This window comes from Suricata suricatta, chromosome 8 (genome assembly GCF_006229205.1).
Source record: "Suricata suricatta isolate VVHF042 chromosome 8, meerkat_22Aug2017_6uvM2_HiC, whole genome shotgun sequence".
Classification (NCBI taxonomy): domain Eukaryota; kingdom Metazoa; phylum Chordata; class Mammalia; order Carnivora; family Herpestidae; genus Suricata; species Suricata suricatta.
This window is the reverse complement of record NC_043707.1, coordinates 92,007,112-92,023,517: the sequence shown is the minus strand read 5'-3', so window position 1 is coordinate 92,023,517 and position 16,406 is coordinate 92,007,112. Positions and strand designations below refer to the sequence as shown.

General features: G+C 37.6%; 1 protein-coding gene across 2 annotated transcripts in view; it reads right to left on the bottom strand.

Annotated features, from left to right (window-relative positions):
- The window catches only part of DOCK7 (dedicator of cytokinesis 7), a 217,066-nt gene that overhangs the window by 177,461 nt on the left and 23,199 nt on the right, over positions 1-16,406 (bottom strand). For both annotated transcript variants that reach the window (XM_029950088.1, XM_029950089.1), the window contains exons 2-4: positions 14,609-14,714; positions 3,990-4,165; positions 3,737-3,805 (exon numbers count right to left, since the gene is read on the bottom strand). In XM_029950088.1, coding sequence (XP_029805948.1) covers positions 3,737-3,805; positions 3,990-4,165; positions 14,609-14,714 — 351 coding nt within the window. The remainder of the gene's footprint in view (positions 1-3,736; positions 3,806-3,989; positions 4,166-14,608; positions 14,715-16,406) is intronic.

Below are 16,406 nucleotides of genomic sequence, written 5' to 3'. Positions count from 1 at the left end.
GTCTTGTTACTAAAGATATTAAAATAGCAGCTACATGATGTTCATATCATTGTATAATTGCAAAATATAAGACAGCATCCTCTGGAAGAACTAAAATAAAGACACTCAATTTAATAACATAAAAAGTATTATTCAAAAGCAGATGTTTTAATCTTTCACGAAATGTTTAAAGTGCCTTAATTTGTGAGGTTGCATATCTAAGTTGCTCTAATAAATGTGTTGCATTCTGCCTCCTTTATGACCTAAAAAATTGACCGTATAAATTCAAAAGAGGTGAGAAGAATGACATGATTTACGATATTCTTTTTTTCTTAAAGCTTCTTTTTAAGTTTATTTATTTATTTAGAGAGCAAGAGAAGGAGTGGGGGTTCGGGGCAGACAGAGACAGAGACAGAGACAGAGAGAGACAGAGAGAGAGAGAGAGAGCGAGCGAGCCCCAGGCAGGCTCCATGCTGTCAGCACAGAGCCCAACATGGGACCTGAACTAATGAACCGTGAGATCATGACCTGAACCAAAACTAAGAGTGAAATGCCTGATCAACTGAGCCACCCAGGTGGCCCAATCAATACTCTTCTAAATTATCACTGTGACCTCTAGTTGGTTGCTATAAGGCTCTACATGATTACCCATCCAACCCCACACACACACCACTATTGCTCTGACCTCGTATCTCGGCATTCTCTCTCTCATTTATTCTATTCCAGTCCCACTGACCTCTTTGCTATGCCTTGAACACCCCTACCATGCTTCCAATACAGAGCCTTTGCATATGCTGTTCTTCCCTCTGCCTAATACACTCTTCCCCCTGAAATCCAGAGGGCTCACTCCCTCACTCCCTTCAGGTCTTGGCTCAAATTCACCTTATCAGTAAGGTCTCTTCTGATCAGCTCTACAAAGTAGGAAATTTAGACCCTCTTTCTTGGGTCTCCCTATCCCACTCACCCTACGTTTTTTCCTCCGTAAGAATTACCTCCACCATACCTATTATATATTTATCTGTGTGTGTTTCTTGTCCATTCCCCTTAAACCCAAACAGAAAGTAACCTCCACGAGGGCCAGCAGTTGAGTTTTTTGGACTGCTGTATCATCGCTGCTTTGTAGAGTGCCTGGCACATACTAGACCCATAAACTATTTGCTGAATGAATAAATAAATGAAGTCCCCTCTGTTCTTTTATCCTTCTGCAGTGAATTATAGAAAAATGGCATGGTTTCATCTTATAGCTTACTATTCCACCCTTCAGTCATGTCCACTTTGCATTAAGCCCATCTGTTGAGTTTTTTTTATATTTTTTCACTGAATACAATATTTATTTCCAAAGACAACTAGTTGATTTCTACCTGATTACCATATCCTTTCATGTCTCCTTGAGGATATATATATTTTTTTAATGTTTATTTATAGTTGAGAGAGAGAAAGAGAGACAGTGCCCAAGCAGGAGAGGGGCAGAGAGGGATGCAGACAGAATCTGAAGTAGGCTCCAGCCTCTGAGCATCAGCACAGAGCCTGACACAGAGGGGATCAAACTCTTGAGCCATGAGATCATGACCTGAGTCAAAGTTGGACGCTCCGCTGACAGAGCCACCCACACACCCCTCTACTGCCAACTTTAAATTGTTAATTCCATTATTTGTAGTTTGACAAATTGTTTGAAACATGCTGGTCTTTATCAAATAGTTGGCAATTTTGGGTTCTGTGCTCATTTTAAATTTTGTGGCCCCATATCTGCCTGGAAACACTGTATCTGCTTCACTCGGCCCACATCCAGTGGTTGTAGAGAAAAGGTAAATCATGCTGTCAGGCAGAATCTGCCAGTATCTACTCTTCCAGCTATGAGGGGGTTGGTCCTTCTTCTTCCATGGCATGTCCACCCTGGCCACTATATTATCAGTTCAAGATCCCATAATAGATGCTCTAAAAACGAGGCAGATACCTCTCTAACCACTCCTGTACAACCATGGTACAGGGGATTTCAAAGTAACCAAATGTCAACCCAGGTCTCCTGTCTATTGCCTGAATTCACTGCTTCTGAGCTTAAAGCGCTACCGAGGCTTCTGCATATATCTTCTCCTTAGATTATTCTGCACTATGGTTTCTTTTCATGCTCCAATCACACCTATCTTCTATCTTTCAGAGATACTTTAAAACTTGTAGTCCAACAAAAGTACCCCCTTGTCATTTACTACTGCCGATAATAAATAATATCCGATGGAGCAGAAAAAATGTAAGCATTAGAATCTGATGCTCCTGACCATTCCATTTTCTGGTTGTGGAACCTCAAAGACATTACTTAACTGCTCTGAGCCTGCGCTATCGTATCTGTTAGAACCTTAACTGAGATGAGTGTAAAGTGCCCAATAAAATGCCTGACACATACTAAGTACTCAAAAATGTTAACTACCTTACCCTCTTGTCTAAACCAAGGTCAGCACCCCAAGATGAGAGTTAAATAGCTGACTCCATATTCTGTGATTAACATGTTTTACAACTATTCTTTTTATATTAAAATTTCTGATTAGAAGTTTCTAATACACATTCCATTTAAATAGAAGTAAAGATTTCTGAGTTATCTGACAGAGAAATAGTTTTCTTCAGTAATGTCTAAAATCTAGTCCTGGAAATACTATCAAAATTCTAAGTTCATAACAACAGCTCTTCTTTATAAAAGGTAGCAGACTGTGCTTTTATTAGGTCACACTAAAACTAAAAAGCATGTCAGCAGTATCCCCAAGTGATGCCTAGCATAATATTAAACTCAGTGAAATAAGACAGCAGCCATAAGGGCAAAACAATAAGCAAAGGATGCATCACTATTGCCAGTACAATTTCGCACATATAACTTCATTTCTGAAAACTATTTCATAACAGAATTCTCGACTACTTCAGTCATTATATTTCCTTTAGAAAAATAAAATAAGGCTAAAAATTTTCAGTATGAAGACTCTTCATTACACAAATTAAAATTAGCAAAGGAAACTTACTTTTATTTCTTATTCTGACTTGATATCTCAAACACCATCCATCAGAAAAATAAATTTTGTGAAAAAACAAAACATTATTCTTTAAAAATATTTACCTGATTAGATGTACAGGTGATGGACTTATAAATATTTAGTTACTAAAGGGTAGAGACCTTTCAAATAGCTTGATCTGGAAAACAGGCTATTCAATTTAACTTAACTATTTAAGTTTCAATAAACTGGATTCTTTTTGAGAAATGCAAGCTATTCATCAATACCTACTCATGAATTCCCAAAAGAATTAGACTATAATTATAATTATATATTATTAGTTATCAATGATATACGATAATACAGAAATACTACTGACAAACATATTGTTTTATAAGGAAAGTAAATGAAAGTAAGCAGTAGTAATTGTAGAACTCCTAAGGAGAAAATATCTATATACAAAACAGTCTTCTTTCGCTTCTTCAACTCTTTTTATATGAATTTTCAGGTTTCATAATTACTATTTTTTAATGTTTTATTTATTTTTTGGAGACAGCAAGTAGGAGAGGGACAGAGAGTATGAAGTGGGCTCTGCATGGACAGGAGCGAGTCTGATGTGGGGCTTGAACTCATGAACCAGAAGATCATGACCTGAGCTGAAGTTGGAAGCTCAACCGACTAAGCCACCCAGGTGCCCCAGCTCTCAAAATTATTATTAATCTACCTTAATATATTTATAGATCCTCCTCAATATTTTTTAAGGTTATAATAAACATATGACTTACTTTCTGATCACAATTGCCCAGTCTTCTGTATAACTTCTTATACAATCTCTAACATGGGGATCCATTTCACTATATCAAAAAAGAAAATACATTAGTAACTTAGTAAGGAAAGTACTGATGTTTGTGAATTTGATCAGTTCTTGTTTACACAGTAGGAAACACCACCACCACAAGAATAGGATGTAAGTAAAATGAAGAAAGGTGACCTTTCCACAGTTACACTAAAGCCAAAAATAGGTAAATGTCTCCTTACCTTTCTTCAGGTACAGCTGAAACAAGAGTTCTACAGTCCCTAGGACTATAAACAACTTCAATATCATCTGGAGGGAATTCAATCAAATCCCTGAAGGGCCCAGAATCCACAGCTAAAGGATGAGTGATGAGGTATTCTTCCAAATCCACTGGATCCACTGCTTCAGTAAGGGGCACCTATTTTAAAAGAGAGGTGGGTGTGAGAGGTGAGTAGAAAAGAAGAGGGGGATGTAAACATTTTTACCTTTAAGGAAAGGAAATTTATTATTGTTATAGTCATTTCTTTTTTTTTTTTAATTTTTTATTTATTTTTGATACAGAGAGAGACAGAGCATGAGAGGGGGAGGGGCAGAGAGAGGAGGAGACACAGAACCAGAAGCAGGCTCCAGGCTCTGAGCTAGCTGTCAGCACAGAGCCTGATGCGGGGCTCGAACCCACGAACGTGAGATCTGACCTGAGCCGAAGTCGGAGGCTTAACCGACTGAACCACCCAGGCGCCCCTGTAGTCATTTCTAAATGTTACTTCTAAAATGTCGGCAGATGGGGTGCCTGGTGGCTCAGTCAGTAGAGCATCCAGCTTTGGCTCAGGTCATGATCTCACGGTTGGTGGGTTCAAGCCCCACATCGGTCTCTGTGCTGACAGCTTAGAGCCTGGAGCCTGCTTCAGATTCTGTGTGTGTCTCTCTCTCTGACTCTACCCTGTTCATGCTGTCTCTGTCTCTCAAAAATAAATAAAAAATATTTAAAAGTAAATAAATAAATAAAATGTCGGCAGAGGGGTGCCTGGGTAGCTCAGTCTGTTAAGCACCAGACTCTTATTTTCAGCGTAATGATCTCACAGTTCCTGAGATCAAGCCCCACACCAGACTCTGTGCTGACAGCTCAGGGCCTGCTTGGGCTCTCCCTCTCTCTCTGCCGACACACTGTGTCACTCTCAAAATAAATAAACATTTTAAAAAATAAAATAAGGGGCACTTTGGTGGTTCAGTCAGTTGAGCATCTGACTTCAGCTCAGGTCATAATTCACAGTTGGTAAGTTTGAGCCTTGCATGGGTTTGTGCTGTCAGCACAGAGTCGGGTTCAGATCCTCTGTCCCCCTCTCACTCTTCTCCTCCCTCTCTCATTATCTTTCAAAAATAAATATTAAAAAAAAGTATAAAATAAAATGTCAGCAGAGATTCAGCCAGATGCACTAAAGAAATCACAAAGTGTTGGCCACCTTCTACTTGGACCATACTATAATCTTCTGGCTTAGATTTTGCCCATTCCCCTCACATAAAATTAGCAAAGATAATTAACAGTTTTAGAATACAGTGACAAAATGCTCTTTGTAAGGATTCTTTTTTTGTTTTTTAGATCTTTGAAATTGTCATTGCTAAGTTTCTAAGCAGTGCTTTTCTTATGGTTATTGATTATTCTAGTAAAACAACATAAACCAGTCTACAGTAGGCTGAAAATGGCCCTCCAAAGATATCCACATCCTAACCCATGGACCTTAGATGATAATAAATAAATAAACAAATAAATAAATAAATGCAAATAAAAGGGTATTTAAAGATATGATTAAGGATATTAAAATGGGGGTATTATCCTGGATTATATGAGTGGGTCCTAACTGCAACCATATATATCGTCATATGAAGAGAGAGGTGATTTGGGCCACAAACAGAGAAAAGCCATATGAAGACACAGCAGAGAAAAATTTGAAGATTCTGGCCTTAGACAGATGTGATACGGCCTCAGGCAGCCACCAAAATCTGAACGAGGCAAGGAAGTGATTCTGAAGGGAGCCTCTGAAGACTTAATTTCTGTCAACTGATATCAGACTCTGGACTCTAGCACTATAAGAGAATAAACTGCTGTTGTTTTAAGCCACATAGTTTGTGGTAATTTGTTCCAGCAGTCACAGAAAACTAATAGTAAAAGTATCTATTAGCAATTAATAGAATATTCATGTAATTCCTTAGCCACACTGAAATTATACTTTTTAATAAGATACTCTACTTCCTATCCGACACAAGAAAACATACTCAAGCAAAACTATGAAGAGTTATATAACAAATGTGCAGTTGTGGACCAATGAAAATATGAACATGTAATTTCTCAAGATGTTCAACTGTGTGAAAAGACGGAGACTTGCAGGTACATGTAACTACATAGAGGGTACATTAATCTATGCTGCGTTGGACTGAACAGCGAGCAACAGGTAAAGCAACACTTCAAAGAGAGTTAAGTAAAATAACAAGTGACTAGCATATCATAAACACTCAAAGACAGTATCTATTATCATCATTATACGTGTTTTCATTCAAACTCTCCTAAACCCTGTAAAAGATAAACAGTATTTCAATTCTACAAATAAAGGCATTTGTGCTCAAAGAAGTCAAACAACTTCTGAAAATAAAGTAGCCACAAATGAGTGAGCAAAATTTTAAAATGGGTCTCTAAGGAGTGCCTAGCTGGCTAGGTTGGTAGAGCAGGCAACTCTCAATCTCAGAGTTGTGAGTTCAAGCCCCACATTGGGCATGGAGCCTATTTAAAAAAGGGAGGAGGAAAGAAGGTCTTCAAGCTCTTAAATTCATGGGTTTTCTCTCATGAGCATTCTATCTTAGCTATCTATTCTCTCAAGTATATAATATATTATCATGGTGTTCTTAATATAGAAAAGGCAGCAATTCAATAGGGAAATGGAACACTCTCCAACCATAATTGTTGAAAAACTGGGTATCTATATCGGGGGAAATGAATCTCCATTCTTACATCACAACATATACAAAACTTAAATTGAGATGGATCATGGACATAAATACAAATATTAAAACCATAAAACTGCTAAAAGGAAACATATGAGAACATCTTCATGATTTGGGAGTAAGCAAGTTTCTTACACATGACACAGAAATAATCATAAAAGAAAAATCTGAAACCTCTAAAGACAGTTAAGAAAATGAATAGGCAAGCCACACACTAAGAGAAAATATTCACAAAACATATTTAACAAGGGACCGGTGACTAGAATATATAAAGAAGTCCAACATCTCAATAATAACAGAACAAACTACCTCTCAAATGGGGGAGAAAAGGTGATAAGACATTCACAAAGGAAGATACAGGAATGGCCAGTTAGCATATAACAAAGTGTTAAATATTCAAAGTCATGAGGATGCACTTCCACTTGACGGCAGATGGAGTAGATACGTTTGTCCCTACTCTTCCCACTAATTAAAACTACAAATCCTGGAAAGGCTGTAAAAAACAAACATCAGAAGACTCCAGGGGCACCTGGCTGGCTCAGTCAGTTACATGTCTGACTCTTGGTTTTGGCTCAGGTCATGATCTCACAGTTTCATGAGTTTAGACCTGTGTTGGTGCAGATTCTCTCTTTGTCTCTCTCTCTCTCCCTCTCTCTCTGCCCCATTTGTGTGGTCTCTATCTCAAAATAAATAAGTAAACTGAAAGAAAAAAGACTCTAGGGGGCCCCTGGGTGGCTCAGTCGGTTCAACCTCTGACTTTGGCTCAGGTCATGATCTCATGATTCATGGGTTCGAGCCCCACGTCAGACTCTTGCTGACAGCTCAGAGCCCAGAGCCTGCTTCAGCTTGTCTCCTTCTCTCTTTTTTCCCCTTCCTCTGCTCGCTCGCTCGTGCGCGCGCGCTCTCTCTCTCTCTCTCTCTCTCTCTCTCTCTCTCTCACACACACACACGTGCGCGGTCTCAAAAATCAACATAAAAAAAGACTCTAAAAGGTAAAGAAAAAGGCAAATCAGCAGGGATCTAGGAATGCAAGGAATGGCACAACAGTGAGTTATCTAAAATTTCTTTTTGCCTTATGTACTCCAGACTTGTAGCTAGAAAAGCTCACAAACTAGAAACACCAAGGAAGATGGTGCCAAGTGGGGTTGGCGGGAGCCCCAACAAAATCCTGTTCTTCTCAGCCAAAGGACCAAGAAAGGGCAACAAAGCAAAATAGAGAAGTTTTAGACAATAAACACTCTACTGCAGCCAAACACTATGTGAAAAACTGTGGACCCACCCGTATCTATACAAGCGAGGCCAAGTGGGAAGCTAGACTTCACCCTCACAAAGTTTTAACAAGGCAGCCAACACTCCCCACCAACCATGGTTTCACAGAAATAAGAGGAGGGAACTGTGATTTTCATACCGACAGGGAAGTATGAGCTTTCTACCTGCACAGTGTCAGTGGAGACCACAGAGGGACATCTATCATATGCAGTAATAACAAGGCGCTTCTTCCTTGTACTGCGGGGATAGTATCTGAGGAGGTCTACATTTAACACAATAAAGGGTAAAGGGATGGAAAAGTACATAAAAGTTCTAGACTTCACTCAAACTGGTAAAATGTCAGTAGCAGTTCTGTGACTAAATTATGTATATGTAATATCTTAAGCAACCATTAAAAAGGCTATACAAGATATGCAATCAATCACCATACAGATAAATCAAAATGGAATTATTAAAAATGTTCAGGTAACCCAAAGGAAGAAAAAAAAACAGAAAAACAAAAAACAGAGAGAACAAATAGAAATTAAAACGGCAGACTAAAGCCCTAGCAGAATAACATTAAATGTTAATGGTCGACATACACCAATCAAAAAAGAACAGCAGATGGAGCACCTAAGTGGCTCAGTCGGTTAAGTGTCCAACTTCAGCTCAAGTCATGATCTCACAGTTCATGGGTTCGAGCCCCGCATCTGGCTCTGTGCTGACAGCTCAGAGCCTGAAGCCTGCTTCAGATTCTATGTCTCCCTCTCTCTACCCCTCCCCTACTCATGCTCTGTTTCTGTCTCAATCATAAATAAACATAAAAAAAATTTAAAAAAAGAGAACGGCAGCATGAATTTAAAAATATGACCTATACTATACAGTATATAAAATATTCACTTCAAATAAGCAATATAAGGAAGTTAAAATAGGAGAATGGAAGAAAATATACCATACAGACATTAATCAAAAGAAAGCAGAAGTAGCTGTATTAATATTAGATAAAATAGACTTCAGAGCAAAGAAAAGTAGTATATAAAATGGGCCATTACCAGGGCTCCTGGGTCCCTCAATTGGTTAAGCGCCCAACTCTGGATCTCAGCCTCAGGTCATAATCTCACAGTTTGCAAAATGGAGCACAGAGCCTGCTTGGGATACTCTGTCTCCCTTTCTCTATCTCTCTCTGACCCTCCCCTGTTTGTGCACGCTGTCTCTCCCTCTCTCTTTTTCTCAAAATAAATAAACTATAAAAGGCTGGGGGGGTTCCTTTTCTGATGATAATAGCTATGATCCAACATGAATACAAGCAATCTTAAAGGTGCATGTACTAAATAGCTATAAATTATGTGAAGCAAAAACTAATAGAACTGAAAGGAAAAATAAGACATATCTACAATCAAAACTGGAAACTTCAAGACATCTCTCTCAACAACTAATAGACAACCAAAGAGAAAACCAACAAGGATATGGTAAAATTCAACAGCAACATCAACTAACAGGATTTAACTGACATTTATAGAACAGTCTACCTGACAACAACAGAATAAATGCTCTTTTCAAAACCCCCAAAAGCATAGGGGTGCCTGCATGGCTCAATCAGTTAAGTGTCCAACTCTTGATTTCAGCTCAGGTCCTGATCTCAAGGTCATGAGATTGAGCCCTGGGAGAGATTCTCTCTATCCTTCCCCCCTCAGCCCCTCCCCAACTTGCTCCCTCCCTCACAGAATAAACCTTTTTTTAAGAAAAGCCCCAAAAAGCATATACCAAGACAAACTAAATCCTCAGGCATAAACCAGCCTCAACAAATTTAAAAGACCTGAAATCAGAGTGCATTTCTGATCATAATATAATCAAATCAGAAACTAGCAATAGAAAGACGAAAATTTCCAAACACTTGGAAACTAAATAATACACTTCCAAATAACCCATGAGTCACAGAAGTCTGAAAAGTAAAATTTAAAAAATACATTGAACTAAATTAAAATACATAATAAAATTTGTGGAATGAGGGAAATGCAAATCAGAAACACAAGATACTAGTTCATATCCATCATTGGGAAACAAGTGTAGGAGAGAAGATAGAGAAATTCGAAAGCCTTTTGAATGTTAAAATATCATGCCAAAAAGGAGAATTACATGTGATCTACTAATTCCATATCTATGTACTCCACCCAAAAATTGCAAATCGAGACTCAGATTACTTGTACACTCATATCCATAGCAGCAATACTACCAACAGCCCAAAATTGGAAACAACCCAATGTCCATCGACAGATGAATGGATAAACAAAATGTGATGTACACATACAATGGTATATTCTTCAATCTTAACATGGATGAAACTTTGAAAAACTGCTGAGTGAAATACGCCAGAGACAAAAAGACAAATATTGTAAGATTGTACTTTATGTGGTACATAGAGGAGACAAATTAAGAGAAAGAAATAGAATAAAGATAACTGGGGACTGGGGAGAGGGGAAAACAGGGAGTTACTGTTTATAAGTACAAGGTTTCATTTCGGGACAATGAAAAACTTCTAGCAATGGACAGTGGTAATAGTGTGATAATTGCACAACATTGGGAATGTACTTAATGCCACTGACTTGTACACCTAGAAATGGTTAAAATGATAAATTTTGTTATGTAGAGTTTACCAGAATACAAATAGATAGATACAATACAAAAAGATAGATAGGCAGACAGATATACAGACACACAGATGGACAGATTTAAATCAACCTTTTTTTAAATCTTTTTAATTCAATGCTTCTCCGCACAGGTATTACTTCCAGGGCAGCACACCTTTCAGGATTCAAAGTGTCACAAATGAATATTAACTGAAAATAAAGACAAAATTTGGGAGTCCTTGCATATGTCTAATTCTAAATTAATCTTCCCTCAAAGAATGACCAAACATATCAAGAGTAAGTCTTAGGGCAGGGAAGAAAGCTAGGATACTCTCTTAAAAACACTAAATGCAGAATAAATAAATGATCTTGTTTCCCAAACTCATACAGGTCACTGGTTTTCCAGGTGCGGTATTAGCTAGACTTAGATCATGGAAACAAGTTTATTTTTGACACAACTATCTCCCCTCCCTCTGATGCCCATCAGAGACAGATGCTTGAGTTAGTCCTGGAATGTGGTGATAAGCTGATTACAATTATAAATAATTTTTAAGGCTCCAAGGAAAGATCCTGTATTCACTGACCCAAGGGAAGAGACTGCAACCTGATATTATAAAAGAGAGTGACTGGGCAATAAACAGGGTTAAAGGGTGATAAGAAGCAATAGTGAAGCACTACAGAACCTCTCAGAGGCAATGTTAAGATACTGTCTTATTTCAACAATCATTGCACTGGAATTTGACATATTTAGTGTTAAGATCTCTTTCAATCCTTTCTGGTGCACCATCAAAAATTCTGGTATTTGATCAGAGATTGTTTTGGGCTGGGGCACAGGATGATAAAAGGGTGATAAGCTGAAGAGTTTCTTTTTGAGGTGATGAAAATGTTCTGAATTGCCTGTGGGGATGGTTGCATATTTCTGTGACCATATTAAATCCAGGGATTTTGTAAATTAAATGGGTGAATTGTCTGGTATGTGAATTAAAACTCAGTAAGGCTGTTTAAAAAAAAAGAATCTAATCAATTATAGGAAATACAGGAGATAGAAAAATGAGTCTATAAGGGAAGAAATTTTAAAAAACTGAACGAGAATCTAATCAGTTATAGGAAATGACACAGAAACAAATCTACAAGAAAGCAAATATAAAATCCAAAAGGCAAGCAATTCTGTAAGACCACTGATTCAATTTTCTCAACAAGTCAATGGCGTAAAATCAAACAGAGTTAGAAGTTGGGGGAGGCAGGGGCACCGGGGTGACTCAGTCACTTAAGGATCTGACTCCTGGTTTTGGCTCAGGTCAAGATCCCATAGTTCAGAAGTTCAAGTCCTGCGTCAGGTTCTACATGGACAGCCCAGAACCTGCTGGGGATTTCTCTCTACCTCTCTCTCTAACCCTCCCCACCTTGTTCCCTCTTTTTCTCGCTCTCAAAAACTAAATTAATTAAAAAGTTAAAAAGAAAAAAAAAGAATTGGGAGGAGGGAGAAACTGCTTTGGTTGTTGTTTTTGGCTTTATTTTAACAAAAGTGATCTAAGACCAAATTCCACCTATAAATTTTATGTGGATCTCCATTTGAATAAACCAACCACAAAAAGATATTTATGAGATAATCAAGGAAATTTAGCATGTACTGTATATTAGATGATACCAAATTAATTACGGTTAATTTTGTAAAGTGTGATAACAGCATTGTGGTTAAGTAAGAAAATAGCAATGTCTACACTAGTCTTTCTATTTCTGTTTATGTTTAAAGAGTCTCATAATTTAAAAAGTACTTTATCAGAGAGAACACAAGAAGAAAACTTGCAGTCAGTAAGTTCTGAGAATCCTTTGAAGGAACTGTGCTGCAAAGAAGAGCAAGACATACTGGATGCTGGGGACAAAAATGTAGGGCAAAAAAACGGGATTTTTTTAAATGGGAGAAATAATAGTATGTTTATATACTGATGTGAATGATCAGGAAAATAGAGAGCAAAGGGAATAAAAGAGAAGGGGGAATTGTTAAAGTGCTATTATTTGAATAACAGAGAAGTAGGGATTGACTAATCCCTCCTCTTGCTCGCGAGCAGTTCATCTAGAGTAACAGGTGAACAGGACTACATGAGAACAGACAATGACTGTGAACACAAATGCTGGTAGGAGTACGTGGAAGTTCTTTTCTGACTGTTTCAATTTTCACAAGTGCAATATGAAGTCAAGTCATCCTAGGAGTGAAAATGGGAATCAGCGATTAGGGTTTAGGAGAAGAGGCATGAATTAAATCAACTAAAATAGCAGGAGGATGAATGGACTAGGAAAATACACTATTTGCCTGGAAATGTTAAAGCCATCGTAAGTGAGTGGTCATAAACTGAGACCAGTCAATTGGATGATGTTTTCTCCAGCCACACTCAGCTGTACAAGTGCAGGTATGAAACAGAGAGATGGATCTGAAAAGCACAGAGGGTGTGCCAATGACATGAGAAGTTAAGGAAGTCAAGGGTATGTATATGCAAGAAAGTAATTATAATAATCAACAAATAATTTTAAGTTTGGTAAGGAAAGAAAAGAAAACATCAAAAGGAGAGGGGCAGGAAAAAGTCGGTAAAATCATGGATTCTAGATTCTGGTAGGGGTGAGAGACAACTATACCAATACAAGAGAGCAAGAAAGAAAAGCAGTAGTAACCAGAAAGTAAGAAGTATAAAACTGAGATTATTAAGGGGTTACAATTATTTATAGTGACCAAATCTAAGGTATGACTATGAAAGCAAGTAACTGAAATATAATACGGAACACAGGATATCAGCACAGAAAAGGAGTTCAAGATTCTGAGAGGGTATTAAAAGAATCATCTCCATGTATGTTGAAATCACCCAGAAATCATATATTCTGAAATTTCTCTGATCAGCATGTAATTTATTAAAAGTAAATTTCATCTTTAGAAATTTTAACACAAACATTATAAACACGTCATTACAAGGCAATCAAACTGTTATATTCTGGCATATCATCTTTCTTTTCAATATTTGATATCCTTCAGGATCTAGATGAAGTGTTAATAGTGGCTCAGTCAGTTAAGCCTCTGAGTTTTTATCAATTTTTTAATCAAAATTGATTATGCTCATGCCAGTTTCCTTAATAAGAAAGCATAACACTTGGTCGTTCAGTGGGTTAAGCATCCAACGATTGATTTTCGCTCAGGTCATGATCTCAGTTTGTGAGATGGAGCCCATCAGGCTCTGTGCTGACAGCATGGAGACTGCTTAGGATTCTCTTTTGCCCTCTCTCTCTGCCCCTCTCCCCACCTCATTTTCAAAATAAATAAATAAAACATATTTTAAAAAAAAAGAAAACATGTTTATGTCTCTGACAGAGCACCTGGTTAAGGCAATGATTCAATCTGCATAATACCTTCTATCAAAGGGGACACACAATACTACAAATCCACATATTTATCTAATATTGCCTTCGGTAACTATTTCTAGAACAGATTCCTAAATGTTCCTGTAATGAATCAACTTGGATCTGGGAAGTCTTAACTATAAAATTCCAGAGTTGATAAATCCGGAATGTAAAGCTTCAGATATGACTAGGAAATCAACACCTGTATTACACCTCCTAACACTCTCCCCAACTCAAATTTCAGGAAAGACAGGGGTAGCAACAAATAAGTTTCGTTTTTGAATTTTTTTTTTAATTTATTTTTGAGAGACAGAGTGCGAGCAGGGGAGGGTCAGAGAGAGAGGGAGACACAATCTGAAGCAGGCTCCAGGCTCTGAGCTAGCTGTCAGCACAGACCCTGACGCAGGGCTCGAACCCACAAACCGTGAGATCATGACCTGAGCCGAAGCCGGACGCTTAACCGACTGAGCCACCCAGGCGCCCCACAACAAATAAGTTTCTGAGACTACTGATGGAACACAATCCACTGGCTCTTGTCTTTCCACCATTTTGTCATGGCCCCGTCAGTAACACACCAGTAACATCCGTATTTTAAATATACTACTTACTGCGGTATGATGGGATATATTGCCAACAATGTTGAGGTTTTTGAGCAGTTGGGGAGAACCACTGTATTGTCCAGAGATCTGCTTCCTGACTTCAGCAGCCACAGTTCTACAGCAAAGAAAACAAACATATTATTTTCAAAAGAAAATAACGGCCCGGCTAGCTCAGTCAGTAGAGCATGAGACTCTTAAAAAGAAAATAACTGGGGTGCCTGGGTGGCTCAGTCAGTTGAATGTTCTGACTTTGGCTCAGATCATGATCATGCAGTTCATGAGTTCGAGCCCCACGTAGGGCTCTGTGCTGACAGCTCAGAGCCTGGAGCCTGCTTCAGAATCTGTGTTTCCCTCTCCCTCTGCCCCTCCCCCTTCCTCTCTCTCAAAAATAATAAACATATAAAAAAGTAAAAAGAAAAAAAACAACCTAGTTTAACATGGCAAGAAACTAAGTATACCAAATATCCATGTAACACCCAACAAAATCTCAGAGTATCAATAGGGCCATAAATTTGTAGGATATTTCAGTAAATATTGCCTATAATTACAGCAGAACATCTTTACGCTGGTGTAGGACACAAAAGTGAAAGCCAACTCACAGAAGGCTTTTTTTTGTATATGGCATTTCAGGGAACATATTTTGGCTTACAACAGAGCAAGAAGCTATAATAAGGTATATACATTAAAATGTGCATATCTTAAAGATATAAAATTCTAAAATATTTTATAAACAAAGAATGAGGAAGAAAAAACTCTTCTTTCCTATCTAATATTACCAGCTCTTCATTCACGCCCCAGAAAACTATTCCCTATTTTTACTTAAGTAATAAAAAATTACCTTAATCCTCTGGCACTACTGGCCTTCCATGATCTGACCCTAATCACCTGGTTCCAGGCTTTCATGCCCTTTCCCAAAATCGTGTCAGTGAACATAAACTGTTTTCCCAATGTTGTTTCTCTCCTGTAGCCACAATTCAATTCTTAACTAGTTTTAAGGGTAAAACTGAAATGACAAGAACTGTATACAAATTTCTTAGCTCACCCCAAACAAAAATAATTCCACTCTTCATTAAAACTTGTATTTATAATCTAATGCATTTTCCTCCTTCCTAGTTATTTTTCCACATTTTATATACACTTTACATAAAAAGAGTTTAATTCACCACTGTTTTCCCTAAAATATTTAGCATGCAGCACTCAAAACAGGTGACTGGTTAGCCCCATGACATATACAATATTACTGAACATTTTGACAAATGAAGTAAGTCACAAAAGAATTACCTACCATAATACACTAGATTAAACCTTTCTTTGAATTAGAATTAGAGAGTTTAAAAGTTCCACAATTTCAAGCTGGTTAGTGACCTTAGGGCCCACTAGTATTTCAAATTTACTCAAATAGCATTTCTAAAACAAAAATATTTTAAAAATTCAAATGACTTTATACTTCATTAGTCTCCATTTTCCTTATATTTCCTAAAACTATAACGCAAAATTATTCAGTGAGTCCCAAATCCAATAACTAAGTAACTTCCTTATATTAGTAACATTTGTATTAAATAGAAACGATAACCCCCCCAAAAGAAATTATAACACAAGAACATAAAATAAACACCACTCGCTATAGATTTTGTGCAATTAGCTTTCTGTAGTCAGTATCTAACTTCTATACTACCATCACCAACTGGCCACTTCCATATTTTAAAACTGGCCTTCTGGGTTCTTTATAGTTTTTTCCAAAAACTAAACTCTACTTTCTCCTATCATTTTACTGCAAATCAGTTGAAATAGGTCTAATGACCTGGTT